We start from the raw sequence: 20439 nt of genomic DNA, 5'->3' as shown, positions 1-20439 counted from the left end.
CGGTCACTCCCCCAGCCTCACCTCCCTTCCTCGGGGCCCAGGAAACTGCGGGAGAGCGTGCGACCCTCTTTGACCCCCTTTCCTCCTGGGAGTCGCTGGTGAGCAACTTTCCAACGTTTCCCATGGCGCTTCCATTCCAATTCGAGGGTTTGACAATCTCTTAGCCACTGCATCTGGCACCCCTGCTGCTATGGCCTGGATCGTGGCCCCCAGGTCAGGTGATGTATCTAGAGATGCAGCCTGTGGGAAGTACTTAGGCTGGATGGGCAGTGAGGGTGGGGCCCTGGCCCGATGATTTCAGAGAGGACGGGAGAGGGGAAGACAGTAATATCGATGAGAGAGAATCACGGATCGGCTGCCTCCTGCACGCCCCCCACTGGGGATCAAGCCCCCAAACCAGGCTTGTGCCCTGACCGGGAATCAAACTGTGACCTCCCGGTTCATAGATCGGCGCTCAACCACTGAGCCTCGCTGGCTGGGCTGGGTTTTTACTTGGAAGTTTGGGGATGTCCATGTGACCAGAAACATGCTACAGGAACTTAACGCCTGTTTGCATCAGCTAGCCTGTGGTGACACTGATTTCATTAAATGTTTCACTTGAAGTCGCCATTTCCAAGACCCTCCCGACTACACCGGGTGGGGACTCACCATATCTCTGTGGACCGTGTCCTTGTTTGAGGTGAGAAATGCCAGTGACACGCGTCCCGTGGCATTCCCAGCCACAGCCTCTAGTGCGATGTCGCGCTGTCAGAAATCTGTAGAGGTTAGTGCGGGTGCGGGTGAGTGACAGGCGCTGGGCTTTGTTTTCCAACATGTTTCCAAAAGGTTATTTTATTTTAAAACACACAGAGTTGATACAAATGCCTTTTAAGTCCTGTGGTGGGCGGAGACGCCGCCCAAGGCCGTAGGCGGTGCCCTTCCTCCCCGGGGAGCCTCAGTCTGGTCCCGGGAGGAGAAAGGCTCTTGCTTCACGCCATTGGCTGTAAGAGTCCTTGGATGACAGTAATTGTGCAGCCACAGTCCCACAGCTGCTTGGCAGTCATTAAAGTTTTGCAGTTACTGGTTTTCCTACTGGCGTCTTACAATCTGCAGAAGAAAGAGACAGCTCATGAGGTGACACTGAGTTGACGCTCATGCGATGTTTCAGCCACAGGCAGAGAGAAATAGCTGCCACTGTGCAGTTTACAGGTGGGTTAGCCCCGATGGGGTGGGGCCCTAGCCCGAGGGGATTAGTGCCCTTATGAGGAAAGACTCCGGAGAGCTTGCTCTTCCATGTGCAGAAGAGGCCTTGTGAGCACACAGGCCCGTGCAGAAGCAGCGTCATTGCAGAGAGGGGTGGGCACAGCCAGTGCCCTGGGCCAGGGCAGAGGCAGGAGGTGAACCCGGTCACGTTTCCTGAACTTCCAGTCCACTACAGCCTCACCCATAGGACACTGGCTTCCGTCATAAGAAATCAATCCCATCACCTCGCAACACGAGGTCTGTATCAGTTATCTGCCCCTCTTACCCTCTGCCCTCTGCTGCCCCTCTCCTTTCACCACATGCCCATCCTGCCTTCCCCTCATCCCAACAGACACCACCGAAAACTCCTCCACGCAGGTTTGACTAAGGTACCAAATAGGCTCGGGTGCAAAACGACAACTGGAAGAATCCTACTCTGTGACCAGAGCGGTGGTCAATGTCGTCAGTTTTTTCAATGCTGACACCGCCCCTCCTAACACTACCCGGCACTCCTGTGAGCAGTGTCCTCTCCCTGCCCCGGCCTTGATCTCTGCTTAGGTCCCTCTAGCCTCTTCCTGGAGCCCCTACACGCCCTGCCTTCCTGGCGGGACCACTTCTCTGTGAGCTGATAGGACCTGCTGAAGGGTAAGGGTTGGGTGACTCTCCAAGGATCAGAGAGGCGTGTGCTCGACGCCCAATGCCAGATGCAAAGGGTCCAGATCCCGGACCGAGCAGGCAGGCAGGGCTGACCACCCTTCTGCGTCTGAGCTGCCTCGTTCACACTTGTGGTGTTTTCTCTGGTCATTTTCCTCGCACTTTCTCCTTAGTCTCTGTGAGAAAATTCTAGATGGCATAATAGTTCTCTGTGTATATTAAGACTCAACTGTCCACTTTGATAAGTGTCTGTGCCGTAGCACACTTCCTTGTTTCACTCTGTGTTGACAAACATCACGCGGAAATCGATCGCACTTCATTGAATGTACTTACCAAGCATTTCTTCTAGCTTTGCTGCGGCGGGTTCGTTCACACTAAATACACAGTCGTTATTTCTAAGAGAAAAAGGAACAGCTCTTACTGCATAGACTGGGGGGAACTGCAACCTTCACTAGTCACACAGTAGGACTATCTCTTTGTTAAAATACGTTTCTTATTGTGGCCAGTGTTACAGGCATCTCCCATTTCCTCCCTTTTACCCCCTGCACCCAGCCCCCAGGTCTTCGCCACCCTACGTCGTGTCCATGGCTGTGCATGCAAGTATAAAAGGTCTTTGGTTTGTCTCCTCTCGTCCAGCAAGGCTGCCTTTAAACAGTTTCCTGAAGGTCAATGTTAAGCAGCTGGAAGGCTCCCTGCTCCTTCCTGGTTTCTGCTTCCTCCTCCGGCCACTTGAGAGACACGCTGGGAGAGCTGACCCCTAAGCATTATCATTCTTACATCCATTCACTCAGAGAGTCCGTATCTACCTCCCTACACACGCGTGTGTGCTGATGTACTGTACATGTATGTGCATGTAAATGTACACACACCACACGACACTCCCCCAATCCTTCCTGTAAGTTACGCATTTCAGTGGTGGGCCAACGCCAAACGCTGGCCGGGAGCACCTTCTCCTTTGCTGCACATCCTTCCATTCTGCCCCGTGGTGTGCGCACGGTCACCCATCCTGACGTGCTAATGGGGAGGGGATGAGGGCGCCCAGCGCGTGCGACTCGACCGGACATTCCCGCGTGGCTCTGGACTCTGCTCATCGTTACCCGTCAGCACCCGCGGGAGCCCAGACTTACACCTTCTTCCTCTCCACCACGCCCAGCCGCACCAGGGCTGCCAAGGCATTTTTCTGTACGTCCGAGGACAGCACGTCGTAGCACTGCGAGGCGCCTGCAACAGAGGGGAGGCGTGAGGGGCCGCTCTGTTCCCAGCGGAGGCGGCCAGCAGCCACAGGCGGGACTGACCTTGATCGAGAAGCTGGCTGGTGAACGTCCTGACCCGAGCCAGGTACTCCTTCTCCGTGAAGCAGTCTTTCTCCTCCTCCAGGAGGTGTTTGCAAATGATCTGCGTGGGAGAGGACGAGGGGCTCAGGAAGAGGCAAAGGGCAGCCAACACGCAGCACAGTGGCAGTCCCACGCCTCCTCGGAGCCCGAGGCGGCACCCCGAGCCGGGCCGCCGCATGGAGAGCCCTGGGCACACGTGGGCTGCGGGTGCCTTTTCTCCTTTTTTGTTTAGTTTTTCTTTTGAGGCTCCGGGGTTCTCAGGAGCGCTACTGAGCTGCTATCACTGCTCACAGTTAGGAAACAGGCTGCAGTAGTGTGGACACTGATTAAAACAGACTTTCCCACGTTCCTGGTGAAGTTAAGTCAGTTACCAGCAGCTTCATTTACCTTGTGCTGCTTAGGAAAAGAGGGGCCCAGGCTTTTTGTAATTTTTTTTTCTCTAAAACCTGCTAGACCCTAAGATACTTGATGATTTCTACCAGGAAAGGTAGAGACGGTATTTATCCAGAAGCTAAGGGCAGGGCTTTTATTTTTAAAAAATATATATTTTATTGATTTTTTACAGAGAGGAAGGGAGAGGGAGAGGGATACTGAGTTAGAAACATTGATGAGAGAGAAACATCGATCAGCTGTCTCTTGCACACTCCCTCAGCAGTGCCGAGCTCAGAGCCACAGACAGGTGGGGTCCTCTGACGTCTCCATCCCCAACAACCCGCCTCCCCTGCATGCGGCGCTCTCCCTGCGGACGTGCACAGCAGCCCCTCCTGACTCGCTCCTGAGAGCTCCAACTTTCAGCTACTTGCACCTGAACTTCTCCTTTCCCTTCCACTGACTGTATCAGGCAGCTCTTGCGTTTACTAAGTGCCGACTGGGTGTCAAACACCGCGCTACAGACTCTGAACCCACACTGTGGGGCAAGCACGGCAACGCCTGGGCGAAGCCGTGGTCACAGGAAGACTGTGCCACTCAGCGGTCCTCCTGGTCTGATGGGACCCAGCCGCCGCCTGTACGCAGGGAGCAGGGTCTCACCTGGCGGGCGAAGCCCCTCATCCCAGGATCAGTCTCCTGGTCTACCTGGCAGCTGGGAAGACACCTGCCCTTCAGGCCAGAGTAAGTAGCGGGTGGGGATCTTAGACGCGAGCTTCTGGAAGACTCATACCTGGTAGCACTCCACAAACGGCCTGAAGAGGTCTATTAGAAACTCGAACACGGGCTTCCCCGCCTCGGTCACTACGATGTCCTTCGTTGTCACCTGAATGGTCTCGCTTTTACAAAGCAGGTAGCAGCCTTCTTCAAAGTCCTGGGGGGGGGGGGGGGGGGGCGGAGAAGACAGGACCCGCTGAGCGAGGACGCGCCGCCCTGTGCGTGCAGCCAGGGGCGCAGAGCACGAGACGCCAGCTCAGCCCTTCCCGAGGCTCCGGCTGTTACGCGGTGGCCACGGAAGCACTGGTTCCAAGACTCAGCGCTGACTTCGCCCTCAGCCCGAGAGGCACCACCTGGGTGATGGCTTTTCCTCCCCTTTGCAGACACGCTCCTCAGAGAGGAGGGCACAGCAAGTCCTAGAACCTCCGACCTATGCGCCAAAGGCCCTGCCCCCTCTGCTGAGCAGTGCCCAGAAAGCGCCCCCCTCTACCCCGGGCTCCCCACCCCGCACCCAGCTCCAGCCTGGTCCCTCACCAGCTGCTGCCCTGCCAGGCAGGACCACACTCTCTGCTCTTAAAGCCCAAGGCCCCCTCATGCCAACAGCTGTTACCAGGAACATGCGTGCGGGTTGGTAAACTTTCAGCAAGCTCGAGTTGATTGATTTGCAGTAGCTGCACTAACCGTTCAAAGAATGACCCTCTTTGTTCCAAATCATCCCTAAGTTATTGATAAATTTAACCCAGAATCAAACTGGAGTTGGCTGACTTGTGAGCGTCCCCGTCCCCTTTAAGCCGAAGGGAGGGAAGACCCATCTGTGACGGGGCCCGGCCTCCCCAGGACTCGCACTCGGCACGGGCTCGCTCCGTGGCGGCAAAGAGGTACCTTCACTGCGTTTCCCGGAAGGAAGATGAACTCGTCCGACAGGACATCACGCAGGAAGCGGAAGGAGCAGTAGACGTCCTCTGGAAAGGGAATCGTTACAGAAAATCACCATCCGGGAGTGGCGAGGCGTCCAGGACACTCCGAACGCAGTTCCCGCCGCTCGGGGATGAGGTGAGGCCCCAACGAAAGTGGCCAGCAGCCCCACTGTGCCCGAGAGCCAGCTGCCGCCCGCACTTTCAATGGTGACTCCAAACGGCCACCAAGCCTCCCATCCAGGGCTGGGCACCTCGTCCTGCCGAGGGCCACACAAACTCATCCGCTGAAGTCAGCCCGGCGTTTGGTCAGACGTGTCATCAACTCGCCCGTGCGGCCTTGGCAGGGCCAGACCAGAGGATCTCACAGGCCTGCCCAGCCCCCGGCTGGACGTCCCCCCCTGCTCCAGGCAGGCAGTCTGGGCTGAGCAAGAAGCCCCACTGCTTAGACACGAGGGACCGTCCCTTTCCCGACCCCAGCAGAGGAGAGAGACGGTTTCTTCATCCCTCTACGCCCCTGGTTCCACCCTTCGCACAGGCGTGCGCGCGCACACACCAACAGAGGACTCTCTCTCGTTCTCCTGACACGTAGCGCCACCTGCCCGCCACCCAGAGCCGTCCTGTCTGCTGTGCCGTGAGCGCGCTCAGGTCCCTTCCAAGTCCCCAGCTCCAGGCAGACGGGCATGTATTTAGGGACAAACCTAACTTCTGTGTGCGCGGCCCCGCTCCGGGCTGGGGTGTGGGCTGCACAGGTGGGAGGAGGGGTATGAGGCCCAGTGCTGCTGCCTACACAGCACGGCAGGGCCAGGCCTCCGCCCCGGTTCCCGACCACGTTCCCGAGTTACCTTTCCTGCCCCCGCCAGCCACCTGCAGCGCCAGAGCCACCAAGGAGGGCCGGACAAAGACGTTGAGCAGCTGGTTCCTGTAGGCCGAGCACATGAGCAGCGTGACGTGCTGGTAGATGAGGCCGTCCACCACCTCCGAGTCCCTGGCGTCCACTTTCAGAACCACGCGGTCCCTGTCGAGGCTGACGATGTTGGCGTGCAGGAGGAGGCTGGCCTGGATCACCTCGTCGGCGGGTTCATTGTCTACACACAGGACAGCTGGTTCAGGCCAACGGCACAACGCGGGCGGGGTCCCTGCCGGGAGCCTCAGGCCTGCGACGCAGCGGTGCTGGGGGCCTGGCCTGCGGATGCCAAGGCCAGGTGCTGGCGTGAGGTTCCAGCAGCTGAGCAATGACCCCTACGTACCGGGCCACATGAGGAAGCCCCCGAAGGCCAGGGTTAAGCCCTTCAGCCACAGCGTCTTCTCCACCAGGGCGTCCAAGTCCATGGCCGGCCGGTGCTGCAGCAGGACGGTGGCCACCAGGACCCACGGGCTCAGCACCAGGTTCTGGATCTGCAGGAGCTGCATCCTGTAGGCGACCTCAGTGACAAAGGCTTGCGTGTCCTCCGACTGCTTCTGAGGGATGTACCTACAAGGCAGAGACAGAAGCAGTTACAGACAGAAACTCACCCCCGTTCGTGATCCACAGTCACACTCAGCACACCCTGTGCGGGCCCACCGGGTCCATCCATTCGCTGGCTGGCACCCCTGTGGCTCTCCCCACTTTGAAGTTAGTCGGGTGCTGGCTCCCCTGAGAAGAGCGGACAGTCTGCCTGCGTATGTGACATACAGGTCCTACAGCTAATCATTTCTGCCCAGCACATAATTCTTCTTTAATTGAGGCTTTCCACTTCCCCGATGTGTGACCTCAAATAACCACGTTCCAGTCCTAGAAGTAGTCGAGAACCACAATTCAGCCCGGCCGGTGTGGCTCAGCGGCTGAATGTTGGCCCAGGAACCAAGAGGTCGCCGGCTCAATTCCCGGTCAGGGCACAGGCCCCGGTTGCGGGCTCCTTCCTCAGGAGGGGGCGTGCAGGAGGCAGCCGATCCATGATGTTCCTCTCTTAGTGGCATTTCTCTCTCTCTATCCTTCTCCCTTCCTCTCTCTCTCTGAAAAAATCAATAACAAGATATTTTTTTAAAAAGTCACAATTCACACTCCCAGCTTTCCATCCGTTTCTAACTCGGTTATGAAAACACCAGTCTTGCACCTTGGGACCAGGTTATACGGGCTTCGGCTCAACCTCCCAGCTGCCAGAGATCGAAGCGACACGGGGTCTCCGAAGTATACGTGGATGCTGCCGAAGTTTTCCGAGAGAATCCTCCTGGCTTTCAGCAATCCCTAACAGCATCGCAACAGGGGGAAGAAAACAAAAGAAGCAAATGAGGACACTGGTTGAGCTGTAAATGAGCATTTCCCCTAACTCCCAATAAACGCAGGCGCACCCATCCTTTACGTACGGTCGTAGATTCCTTTGGCTTGGGCACCCCTAAAAGCTCATACACATAAAGGGTTTCTTCCAGTATCTTATCATAACTGATGCTAATTGGAACAAGGTAGGTGTCAAAAACTTCTCTTTTGAAAAAAGGTTCCATCACAATATTCAGCAGACCTGCAAACAAAGGGAGAAATGGCCTTCAGGTATGTACATCCCAGTTTGCAAACATGGCACATGCACAGGAAGACACTAAGTGCACAGGACACACTAAGACCGTAAATACAAGCAGTTACGCTTAAAGAGTTCCGCTCACAAAGAAAACAGCATCTTGCAAAAAAAGCGCCAAGGCCCGGCCGGCGTGGCTCAGTGGCTGAGCATCGACCTATGAATCAGGTCACGGTTCAATTCCTGGTCAGGGCCTATGCCCGGGTTGTGGGCTCGATCCCCAGTGTGGGGCGGGCAGGAGGCAGATGATCCATGATTCTCTCTCATCATTGATGGTTCTCTCTCTCTCTCTCTCTCTCTCTCTCTCTCTCTCCCTTCCTCTCTAAAATAAACAACAAAACAATTCTTAAAAAGTGTCAAGTGCCCTAACCGGTTTGGCTCAGTGGGTAGAGCATCGGCCTGCGGACTGAAGGGTCCCAGGTTCGATTCCAGTCAAGGGCATGTACCTTGGTTGTGGGCACATCCCCAGTAGGGGGTGTGCAGGAGGCAGCCGATCGATGTTTCTCTCTCATCGGTGTTTCTAACTCTCTATCCCTCTCCCTTCCTCTCTGTAAAAAGTCAATAAAATATATTTTTTAAAAAAAAGTATCAAGTGCTACTTTGCAGCTGCACTGACACCCCCTACCCCCCTCTGGCTCTGGGTGTGTCCTCCTCCTCCGCCTGCGAGCGACCTACCAAATTTAGGAGTCAGAGTCTTGGCGGAGCGGCTTCTTGTCCCTTCGAGGAAAAATTCAACAGGAGCATAACCATTCTTTAAAGAGAAAACACAAACAAACAAAACAAAACACAGAGCCCATTGCCTACGCTCAAAGGATCGAGGCTTCTCTGCTTCCTCCCCAGCTCCCGCCCGGCCGCTGCACACACTGCTCACGGGGAAGCTCCGACACAGCCACCGGAGCGGCCAGGCTGCCGGCTCGCGCTCCTCCGGGAGGAACACGGCTCCACGCCCATCCGGGCGTCAGGGACTTAACCGAGGGCTCGCAGGGACTTCGGCGAGAAGGAAGCAGCTGGAGCACCCGGCGACTGTCTGCATTTACCCGCAACATGGTTTTGACGTATTCGGAGAACACAGCCCAGTACAGTCTGTTGCCGCCGAAGGTGCGCCGCATGAAGAAGGCGCCCGACATGCGCAGCAGCTCCCCGATCATCTTCATCCCCAGGAAGTCTAGAGGGGGAGGGGCCAGCACTGACTGCAGAGCCTGGGACGGTCCGTACAGACCTAACTCATGCTCTGCCAAGGAGGATCTCATGGACGTAAGACACTCCTGTGACCTCCAGGATTGTCACTTCTGAGATCAAAGTCCCCAAGAAGAGACATCTCCTGGAATGATGGGAAGGAGGAACTGTGTAGGCAGGTGCCTGCTGGGAGGGAACCTTGCACCCTCCATGCACCTCGGGGTTCACCATCAGACCAGCTGGAGCGGGGGGGTGGGGGGGGACGTTTTCCTGCCAAGGGCCATGTGGATATTTGTAACATCATTTGCAGGCCATGCACAATTATCCACTTAAACAGCCTGCTGCCCGGCCAGCGTGGCTCAGTGGTTGAGCGTCGACCTATGAACCAGGAGGTCACAGATCGATTTCTGGTCAGGGCACATGCCTGGGTTGTGGGCTCGATTCCCAGCGTGAGGCCGATCAATGATTCTCTCTCATCATTGACATTTCTCTCTCTCTCCCTTCCTCTCTGAAATCAATAAAATAATATATTTTTAAAAATCAGCTGCTATATTTGGTCAAACATTTAATTACCTCCCCATGATGCATTGGCGGGGCCAGACCAAATGATTTCTCAGGCCTTACACAGCCTACGAGCGGACGTCGCCCCCCTGAGCCAGAGGCAGAGGGCAACGGCAGGCCACGTGCCAACCGCAGCGACGTCACCCGGCCGACTTCTTCAGGCTGCACCGCCGCTGACCTTGACAGGCCAGCATGTGTCCACAGGCCCTGGACAGCCAGGCCAACCAGCTCCCCCTCCCCAGTGGACCATCCGGCAAAGCACCCACCGTCTTTAATAAAGAAGCCAGGCTAAGGCGAGGCGTTCTAGCATCAGTTTACAGGGGCCCTTTTCATTTTCCCTGATTTTCAAATAACGTCCTCACAAGTCCATAGACGAAATGCGTTTAAAGTGCTTAAGTCCCAGCCCCATTTCACAACCACTGTTTACCGCCCTTATTACCAGCCGTATATGTTTAAACCCCAGCTTCCCTGGCTACCCTGAGAGAGGGTAAACACATAACTTATTCGCCTTCGCAATCCTACTTTTGGGACCCCATCCTCCAGGAATGAAAGCACTGGTATAAAAATCTGTGGTTGCGATCATTCCAGCGCACGTTTTAATCTTTACAATCGAAGAAAGGAGGGAAGCGCACGCACCCATCCCCGCCGCGATGACTGGGACGGGCAGGTCATAGTTGTACAGGAGGAAAGACAGCATCAGGAAGTCGATGTAGCTTCGGTGGCTGGGCAGCAGGACAACCGGGTGCTCCTGGATGGCTCGCTGTAGCTTTAAAATACATAAATGAGACGCTTTGAATCATTTCAGTGTTCACGTTATTAAAGTCACACCTCACGTCAGAACACGGGAGGATGTGCACATGGATGGAGGGGTGACTGATAGATACTGCGTCTGCCTCCCCTCCTACACACACGATACATGTTTGAGTTCTAGGAAACCTCACCCAATGCAAGGATATGGAGAAGGTAAACTTTGATGGATCATAACAGTAACACTGATGATCGCTAACTTATATTAGGTGGGCACCGTATTAAGCATTGTACGTAATAAGCATGTTACACACATTGTTTAATGCCAGGTATTTGTGAAGAGCCTTAGCTTCCTTGTGTGTGGCATGGCCATGCATTTAATAAATGGCAGATCTGGGAATAGAAATGAGGTCAATCGGAATGAGAAAGTCAGCTGTGCCCAGCTGGCGTTGCTCAGTGGTTAGAGCATCAAGGTCACGAGTTCAAATCCCGGTCCAGGGCACATGCCTGGGTTGCAGGTTCAATCCCAGGCCCGGTTGGGGCTCGTGTGGGAGGCAACCAATCGATGTGTCTCTCTCACATTGATGTTTCTCTCTCTCTCTCTCTCCCTTTCACTCGCTCTAAAAGGCCATGGAAAAATACCCTCGGGTGAGGATTTAAAAGAAGTCAGCTGTGCGCTCTGCTCCAAACTGGTGTCCACAGCGAGAGAACGCGCTTCTCTCGGGAGATTAAAAACAAAACCGACGAATTTTTAGGACACGTGAAAGGAACAATACTGCCAGGGAGAGTGGGTGCCATGGAGCTGGGAGGCATGCAGGGGAGCTCCCAGATGTACCCGAGGCTGTCAACCTCACCCGTGTTCACTGGTATCGATGTGTTGTCTGTTTCTCTGAACCCTAAGTAGGACCGGCTGAGGGAAGGAGATCTGAGATCAGGGAAGGCAGGGCCAGCCAGCTGCCCTGGCCCAGGCACAGTGCCAGCCGTTCTAGGGCAGAGACCTGGCAATGAGTGAGCGATCTGAAGAGTCACAGGAGGAAACACTTGAGTGAACAGAATCCTCAGAGACAGCCAATGGATGCTTCTCTCATCAATGTTCTTCTCTCCCTCTCTCTCTCTCAAATCAATAAAAACCTATTAAAAAATATAATCTTTATAGGAAAGTGTTTCCTTACAGGAAAAAGCAAACTATTAAGTAACAGAAGTGACGGAATTAGAAAACTCACCATCTGGCACTCATCACACACCACCGTGCGGAGAGCCGAGCCCTGTGCCAGGGGACGCCTGCCGGCCCGGCCTGCTCACTGAGTGCAGGTGAGACGCTGCGGAGCTGCCCAGACAGGGAGGGGCGAAGGAAGGGGGGCTGTTTCAACCAGAAATACTCACTTTCTGAATACCTTCTTCATTGACACACACTTTGGAGTAAATCTGTTTAAATATTTTGCTCAGGGCAAAGGCAAAAAACCGGATGGCTCCCAGACGCAGCTTGTGGCTCATCTCATCCAAGATCTGGCACGCTTCCTCGCGGAGGGCGTCCTGGGACTGGAGGGGCTCCTTGGAGAGCTGGAGGGGAGAGAAGCGCGGATGCGTTTCTGGAAAAAGGAGCCACAGCCCTTTTATTCACACCAGGTCCACACGGCTGATGCTGAGGACTCAAAATTAGTACGTTTCTCCTTCATGGAGGCAGACATGGTATATTTTCCAACGAAACACAAGTGGATAAACGATCCTCTTTAGACAACTTCACAGACTAGGAACTCACAGGGAATCGGCCTTCCAGGATGGCCTGTGAGACAGGAGACCAGCCCCCTCTCCGTCAGGTGTGTTACCAGCTTCCCCCAGGAGCCGCGGCCCTAAACACAGGGCATGGCGCCTTTCAGTGACTGCCCGATGCCACGACCAGGTCAGGGCCAAGGTAGAGACAAGACTACACGGGAGCCCCATCGCACCACCTCAGAGACAATGGGACCTGCTACAGAACCCGACTATCAAAGACGATCAGTGAGCTCCACACGCTCACAAGGAAACGCCTTCACTCCCACGGCAGAGCAATCTTCTGATAACGAGAACAAAATGCTGGTGCTGTGCGAGCCCTGGCCAGGGCCTGGAGACGAGCGAGTCCGTTTCTGTCCTCGGGGAAGCCAAACTGAATCCTTCGAGCCGCCCCCAAACAGGCGCTTTGAAAAGAAGGGAAGACGCCGAAACCGGTTTGGCTCAGTGGATAGAGCGTCGGCCTGCAGACTGAAAGGTCCCAGGTTCGATTCCGGTCAAGGGCATGTACCTGGGTTGCGGGCATATCACCAGTAGGAGATGTGCAGGAGGCAGCTGATCGATGTTTCTCTCTCATCGATGTTTCTAACTCTCTATCCTTCTCCCTTCCTCTCTGTAAAAAATCAATAAAATATATTTAAAAAAAAAAAAGAAAGAAAGAAAAGGAGGGAAGTCTGTGTGTTAGCTGATGGCTACCCAGAATGCTCTGCTTCGGGTGAGGAACAGAAGATCAGGGAGTGGGATGTTGGGTCCCCAAGTCACATGCAGTGAAGAACACCTTATCTTTTTCCAACACTATGGTGAAGTTACTACAACATAAAAATAGCCTTTTTTTAAAAAATAGATTTTGAGTCAGAGAAAGAAACACTGACTTGGTGAGCCTCCTATTAATGCATTCATTATAGCTTCTTGTATGTGCCCTGACCAGGGATTGAACCCACAATCTTGGCGTATTAGGATAAAGTTCTAACCAACTGAGCTACCCGGCCAGGGCAAAATGAGCCGTTTTAACATAAGTGATAAAATAAAAAAGCAATCCTGTGGCCTTTAGCACCTTCACCAATGTTGTGCAATCATCCTCTATCTCATCCCATACCTTCTCTTCTTTGAGGGCTGACTCAATCCAACAGGCCCAAGAGTGTGGAACTAGGATAAACGTTTCCTCTTAACCTGTATTCCTCTCTTTTCCTCTGAGAGGGATGCAGCAAGAAAGGTTTAGTAACACAGTGAGGAGAGAACTCACACTGAATATAAATGGACTGAGACATAACAAACAGGAGGCTGGGGAGTAGAGAGTGGCCACAGAGAGAACAGCTGAAAAGTTTGAATGAGAAGAGAGAGGAGCCCGGCCGGTGTGGCTCAGTGGTTGAGCGTCGACCTATGAAACAGGAGGTCAGGGTTCGATTCCTGGTCAAGGGCACATGCCAGGTTTTGGGCTCGATCCCCAGTGTGGGGTGTCCAGGAGGCAGCTGATCCATGATTCTCTCTCATCACTGATGTTTCTATCTCTCTTTCCCTCTCCCTTTCTCTCTGAAATCAATAAAATAATGAAAAGAAAAAGAAAAAAAAAAAAGAGGGAAGAAGAGAGAGGAAAAACGCTCTTCCAAGTTGGAAAGCCTTCAACTTGTTTTATTTTTTAAAATCATCCCATTTTTTAAAATTATGATAAAAATATACATAATATAAAATTTGCCATTGCAATCACTTTCAAGTGTACAGTTCAGTGGCCCTGGACCTGTCTATAGACTGAAGGGAAGGGGCTGATGAGAACGAGAAAGGCTGCAGAGAGAGGACAGGGAGCGGCCGCAGTCAGTCTGTCCCAAACAGAACTCAGCTCCTCTCCACTCCCGCCCCTCCCTCCCCTGGCTGTGACGGCTTCTTCCCTTCCCTTAATAACGTCTACTTTACCTCTCAAATGTCTTCGTTGTCTAAAAGCCTTTGTACATTTTTGATCAGGGAAAGGGCAATCTCAATGTCAACTTGTCACCTAACCATAAACTTGAACTTACAGGACTCACTTCCCTACAGATCCTGCACCTACTGACTTTGACGACAGAACTTAAAATGCAAACAGCCCTTCCGTTCCCTTGGGTTATGTGTTTAGAGAATAAACAGAATCCCTTGCAATAGCCAACACTGGTACTTGGCGAGGACAGGAGCAAAACAAGGCCAAGAGCATTGCAACTCAGTAGCCCAGCACCTCAGTAGCCCAAACATCATTGCAACCAAGTTGCAGGCACCAACTAAAAAATGGCAGGTGCATCGGCTTAAGGTGTCTACACTTTAAGCATCATGAGCAGATTTCTTATCTCTATTTTTAGCAAGGTATGTTTCTAAAATATAAACAATCGCACCAACTCCAAATGGAAATCCTTCAATGGCTTTGCACAACTTCTAATTCCGCTACGAGGTTTGCAACGCCCTGCACGCCAGAGGCCCTGGTTCCCTCTCCAGCCTCAGTTCTCACCATGACCCCTTCTCTGCTTCTGTGGTCTGGTCATGTTAAACCACCTTCAGTGCTGCAAATACGCGTGTTCTCTGGTCCTTAAAACAAGCGGGTGGATCCCAAACTGCCACCCTTTGGAATGGCCCGGGCTTCCTTAAAGACTACCGATGGCTGGCTCCTTCCCGACCTCCTGGTGTAATTGGTACGGGGTGGGGCTGACGCACAGGGATTCTTAGAGCTCCCGAGTGAGGTTTGAAAACCACGGGGAAAGTTATTGCTCTGTTAGAAATACTCCTTTCACCCAGTTCACCTGGAAAACTCCTAATCCTCTTTCAGGCCTCATTTTAAAAAATCTCTAACTCCCTACACAAAACTAGCTTCCCCCCTAACAGGTGGCCCTGCAGTGTGCCCACTAGCGAATCTTGTATCAAAGTTGATGATACAACTGTCCTCATGCCCCATCAGACTGCACACTTCAGAGGCAGGAACCCTGCTCCAGTCGCTCACTGCTAGTCCCCGTGTCTAGGACAGAGGCTCACACCGTTCTGGCTATGGTACACATTTGATGAATGTGCTGAATATAGCTAAACCTAGAAAGAATCATTAGGCCCAGCCCAGCCAGCGTGGCTCAGTGGCTGAGTGTGGCCCTAGGAACCAGGAGGTTGCGGTTAGATTCCAGGTCAGGGCACGTGCCCGGGTGCGGGCTCCATCCCCAGTCGGGGGCGTGCAGGAGGCAACTGATCCGTGATTCTCTCTCGTCATTGATGTTTCTCTCTCTCCCCCTCTCCCTTCCTCTCTGAAATCGATAAAAATATTTTTTTAAAAAAGATACATTAAAAATAGCCAAATAAATTCATAGCATCAAGAGGAAGAACTTATTGACCAGGAGCAAACCGGGCCGCGTGGAAGAGGACTCACTTACCTGCTTGATGACATAGTAAACCTCTTCGGAGTTGAGAACACTACACTTAATATCGTTTGGCGTGCACGGAACGAGCCCCTTATACAGGAGAGGGGTGTAGCACTTCATGGCAAACTTCAGGTCACTGACATGCCTCCTTTCCTCTAACATATCTTCAAACTCATCCCACTTTTTGAGCTCCTTCTGTGGACAAGGTAAAGGAAAGAGAGTCATGCACATCCTGTATAAGTCAGGACAGATTAGGGACTGTACTTGCAAAGCTTTATTTCTGCCCCATTTGCATTCTGTGACATGTGACAAGAGCAGAGTGGCCGAACGTTAGACCTTCATATTCCAAGAAAAAATGTAAATAGGATCAATAAATTGATATTGAATTATCATAATGTTTTATCTTTTAATTTTTTTTAATTGATTTTAGAGAGAATGGAGGGGGATAGAGAGAGAGAAACAAAGATATCAGAGAGAAACATCCATCGGCTGCCTCCTGCACGCTCCCCGCTGGGGATCGAGCCTACAACCCGGGCATGAGCCCTGATGGGAATCCAACTGTGACCTCCTGGTTCATAGGTTGACACTCCCCTGAGCCACGCTGGCCAGGCTATTTTTTAACAGGATTTATTTAATTGTAAATATATAACTTAATCTTTAATGTTTTTTGAATCCTCACCCGAGGATATGTTTATTAATTTTTATAGAGACAGGAAGGGGAAGAAGGGCGCGAGGGGGGGGAGTGGGGGAGAGACAAGCATCAATCAGTCGCCTCTCATACATGCCCGACGAAGGATCGAACCTTCCAACCAGGTATGTACCCCGATGGGAAGCAAGCCCGCAGCCTTTCGGTGCACGGGACAATGCTCCAGCTGACTACCTGGCCGGGCTTACTCTTTAATTTTTAATAATGGCTGCGTTTTAACATGGGGCTTGCAAGCTTCATGAAAATTTAACGATCAGCTCTGACAGCAAGTACAAGACTACAGACTCCGGCTGCCAGCACTGGAAACGAAATACTCTAAGGACAATGGGATAGAGTAACTAATGAAAAGGGGTGGGAGTGCTACTCGAGATTGAATGGCTGGGGAAGTCCTCTCTGGGGAGGAGAGCGTTGTGCTGGGACGGCAATAATAAAAGTAGCAGCGGCTGCCCGCCTGGTGATGTGGTGTCTTGTAGCACATTGTAAGCAGTTGAGATTTTTCATTCAGAATCTAACGGAAGCCATAGTTTGGGTGACGGGTGTGCCAGCGATCCCCCACCCCCAGCCTCCTTTGCATTCTGTGGTCTCACTGCAAGACTTCACCAGGCCAGTGGCTTAGGATACAACCTACTTGTGATGGTTGCCAAGCCTACATGTTTAGACCAGCCCTTCCTCTTTGCTCGGCTCCCATATTTCTAACTCTATTCGGATATCTCCCAAGCCCCTTGTGATGGATCTGGTCCATAACATAATAATCCACAAATTAAAAATCATTAACTTTGCCCTGGTTTGGCGCAGTGGACAGAGCGTCGGCCTGCGGACTGAAGGGTCCCAGGTTCGATTCCAGTCAAGGGCACATGCCTGGGTGGCAGGCTCAATCCCCAGTAGCGGGTGTGCAGGAGGCAGCCGATCAATGATTCTCTCTTATCATTGATGTTTCTCTCTCTCCCTTCCTCTCTGAAATCAATAAAAAAATATATTTTTTAAAAATCATTAACTTTGCCTCCCCCAGCTCAAACTGAACACAACCCCAATTACACCCTGACCAAACCTGCTCCGTCCGCATCTCCTATCTGCGAAAGGCATCTCATCCACCCAGTTGCCCAATCACAGAAACCAGGAGTCAACCTGAGTCTGCCTCCTCTTCCTTAGCCACCCCTTCTGCTGCCCTCCATAGCCCACAGGCGGCCCATCGCCCTCTCCCCACACTCACTGCCACTGCCGACTCGGGCTGTCTTCCCTCCTCTGTCTGGCCCATGTCCAGGATCCTGGCATCAAATTCCCTCCCAGCCAGCCTCTCCTCCTACAGTCTCCACTTAAGTGACGTAGGAGAGGTTATTCATCCAGATAATCATGGCAGAAACCAAGCAGTTCCCTTAGACCTTCCACGTACTAATGTGATCCCCTTAAATGGTGCCCAGTGAAGTTCAGATTTCAGCCGTAAGGGTGGGTAAACACGACACCTGAAATCCCTCTGGGAAATGTAGACTGCCTACCTCCCGGGCTTCATTTCTCTGGTCCCCTCTATTCCAGCCTTCCCTGACCCCTTGGTTCTTACATGGATGCCTAGAGCAGGCTTCCTCTCCCTCATCTCCCTTCACATCTCAAAAACTCAGCGCAGGCGCCACCTTCTCTGGTCCCAGACAGGTCAGGGGCTCCTTCTCTCACTCCCACAAGGCATTGCGCATGTTTCCACCACTGCCCTGTTCCACTTCGTTGCAACTATTTGTTTACTTTCATGACTTCCTTTGAAGTCCTGAAAGGCGAGGGCTTGCTCTTTAACTTCTGTGTCTTGAACACTGAGAAGAATGACTAAGGACTGTTTGTTGCAATCAGCAATATCTCAAGTATCTCGAATACCACTCTCAGATTAGATAGCACATTGCACAAGCACAGGACAGGCCTGAAATAGGAATAGTAAGAAAAAGCTCAGGACATCAGGAGAGGAAAACTATGTAATCACAAGACATGTGCAGCGTCCGTCCGAGGAGAAAGCTCATATACAACTGCCTAGTCGTTCACATGAAAAGTTGAGAAAAGTCAGGAAAGAACCATTGGTGAATGGGGAAGTAAAGGCCCAACTCTCTCCTGCAATATAGGAAACTAGAGGCCCAGTGCACCCATTTGTGCACGGGTTGGGTCCGATAGGGTGGAGGGGCCGATCAAGGGCTGGGCCAGCCGGGGGCAGGGGCTGCGGGCAGTTGGCCGGCTGAACACCGGGTTGAACTCCTGGTCGAGGGCACAATTTGCATATTAGGCTTTTATTATATAGGAGGATTGTACTCAAGTCACAAGCCCGTTAGGACTGAAAAAGGGACCTACGCCTGTCAGAGCCACACCGCAACCCTCTTTCTACATTCCTTAGGGACTCCCACAGGGGCAGCAGTTAGAGGTCAGACATTCCCACCGCACACCTGGCGGGTGGGGAGGCCATGAGGAGGGTCCTTACAGTGACGAGCCTGGGAGAAATGGACCGCTACCAGCAACGAAGAGCTCCTAGCTCCGCCATGAAACGGGCATTTCCTCTTGTTCCACAGAATGCTGATCTCCCAATGGGAAGGCAGCCACATACACACACATACCCTCTTTTGAAGTTGTGGATTTTTGTTTGTTTGTTTGTTTGTTTATCTTGCTTTTTTCTGTTTTCCCTGTTTGACCTTCTCAAACAAATTAGCATTATATTTAAGTCAGACTGACACTAACTGCTAGGACAAGCATGGTGGCAAACCTTTTAAATGCCCTCTTTTATTTCCTCCTAGAGTAGATAAAAATGAATCTATTGTTTTTTTAAAAAAAAAAAACACACACACACACACACACAATCCATTACGCCAGGATTATGCAACCCCGAGCGCGACAGAGCTCTCGTGACAATGGTGAGTGGCCAGTAAACGTTTTGTTGGCATAAAAAGACCTGTTAAAATCAGGAGACAGAGATAGGCAGCTGGGGGAGAAGAGGCGAGTTGGAGAGAGGCTGGGTGGCAAAGGGACTTGTGGAAAAAGTACAATGACAAAAACAGGCCATAAAAACCTCCAGAAGTTCCAAATCTCCTTAGATTTGTTCTAATCAACAAAATGAATTGACCGACAAACTAAGACCCGACTGACATACCTTGATGTGGGGTTGGGGGGAAGAGAAGAGATAAACCAGAGAACTTTATATACTTATGGGCACAGCCCATGGATGGGGCAATAAATAGGGTAGTGAAGACCGGGGGGGGGGGGGGGGGGGGGGAGGAATGAAGGGGGAAATGGGAGATATCTGTAATACCAGCAACAATAAAAAATATATTAAAGCCCAGCCGGCCTGGCCCAGTGGTTGAGTGTCAACCTATGAACCAGGAGGTCACGGTTCAATTCCCGGTCGGGGCACAGGCCCGGGTTGCAGGCTCCATCCCCAGCGTGGGGTGTGCAGGAGGCAGCCGATCCATGTTTCTCTCTCCCTCTCCCTTCCTCTCTGAAATCAATAAAAATGTAAACACACACACACACACACACACACACACACACACACGTGTGCATGTATTTAAAAAAAAATAAAACTTAAATCGTAAAAACTCTCTGCCCGCTGATGAGCCCAACACTCTCCCGCCGGGGGCGCAGGCCGAGCTGAAGGGCGGGGTGGGGGCCCGGGGCCTGCGGCTCAGGCTGGGTGGGCCCGCGGGTTCCTCGGCTTCGCCCAACAGGGCGCCCGCCGCGCCCTCGCCGCAGCCCCCGTTCCCACGCCTCCTGCCCGGGCCAGGCGGGGGCTTTCGGGCGGCCCCGCGCCCGGCGGAGGGAAAGGGAAGGCGCGAGAGGAAAGGAGCCGGGGGAACCGTCGCGGGGAGGAACTTGGGCGCACACACACACGGGGACACACACACACACACACACACACACACACACGGACACAGTGATGCTCCGTTGCCTTGGAAACCAAGGCAACCAACCAGCCCCTCCTCGGGGAAGTCGGGGCCCAGGCTCTCCAGGGCCCGGAGCGACCGCCCCGAGGAAAACGAGACGGGGAGGAGAGGGTCCTCTCTCGGGCCCGCCCGGGGCCGCCGCCTTTCCCTGGGCGCCTACCGAGTACAGGAGCACGACAGCGCCGGGACTAGGGGAGCCGACGGCAAAGCTGGAGCTGGACGAGCTGGAAGAATCCATGGCGCGGCTGCCGTCCGTCCCGGGCGGGGCCTGGGATGCTGTGCTAGGCGGTGGCGGTGCTGGTGTGGCGGCTGGGGGCGGTTCTTCCGCGCGGGGCGGCCCGACCTCGCCGAGGGCGGTGGCACCCTCTGCGACCGCTGCTCGGGACCCCGGGCGCCGCCATCTTGGCCAGGA

At 53.2% G+C, this 20439-nt stretch overlaps 1 protein-coding gene across 1 annotated transcript; it reads right to left on the bottom strand.

Moving 5' to 3' along the window:
- Positions 1-799: 799 nt before the first annotated feature.
- GNPAT (glyceronephosphate O-acyltransferase) lies at positions 800-20432 on the bottom strand. The gene is made up of 16 exons (XM_059677467.1): positions 20188-20432; positions 15435-15617; positions 11683-11859; positions 10189-10318; positions 8853-8980; positions 8491-8566; positions 7613-7764; positions 7363-7493; positions 6517-6740; positions 6112-6354; positions 5235-5314; positions 4369-4509; positions 3171-3270; positions 3003-3096; positions 2209-2270; positions 800-1086 (listed from the first exon to the last, which is right to left on the bottom strand). The coding sequence occupies exons 1-16, from the start codon at positions 20263-20265 to the stop codon at positions 1043-1045; spliced, it is 2043 nt and encodes a 680-aa protein (XP_059533450.1). The 5' UTR covers positions 20266-20432; the 3' UTR covers positions 800-1042.
- Positions 20433-20439: the final 7 nt, after the last annotated feature.

Source organism: Myotis daubentonii, chromosome 20, assembly GCF_963259705.1.
Source record: "Myotis daubentonii chromosome 20, mMyoDau2.1, whole genome shotgun sequence".
NCBI lineage: Eukaryota > Metazoa > Chordata > Mammalia > Chiroptera > Vespertilionidae > Myotis > Myotis daubentonii.
Note: the sequence above shows the minus strand (reverse complement) of the source record. Positions and strands in the feature narration are given on the sequence as shown.

Bases quoted from the DNA above. Each gene is read 5' to 3' on its own strand.
- GNPAT (XM_059677467.1), bottom strand. From the start codon at position 20,265: ATGGATTCTTCCAGCTCGTCCAGCTCCAGCTTTGCCGTCGGCTCCCCT. The intron at 5,315-6,111 runs GTAACTCGGGAA...TTCCCTTTCCAG, and splicing joins GGCTGGCGGGGGCAGGAAAG to AGGACGTCTACTGCTCCTTC. The intron at 3,097-3,170 runs GTCAGTCCCGCC...CCTCTGTTGCAG, and splicing joins CAGCCAGCTTCTCGATCAAG to GCGCCTCGCAGTGCTACGAC.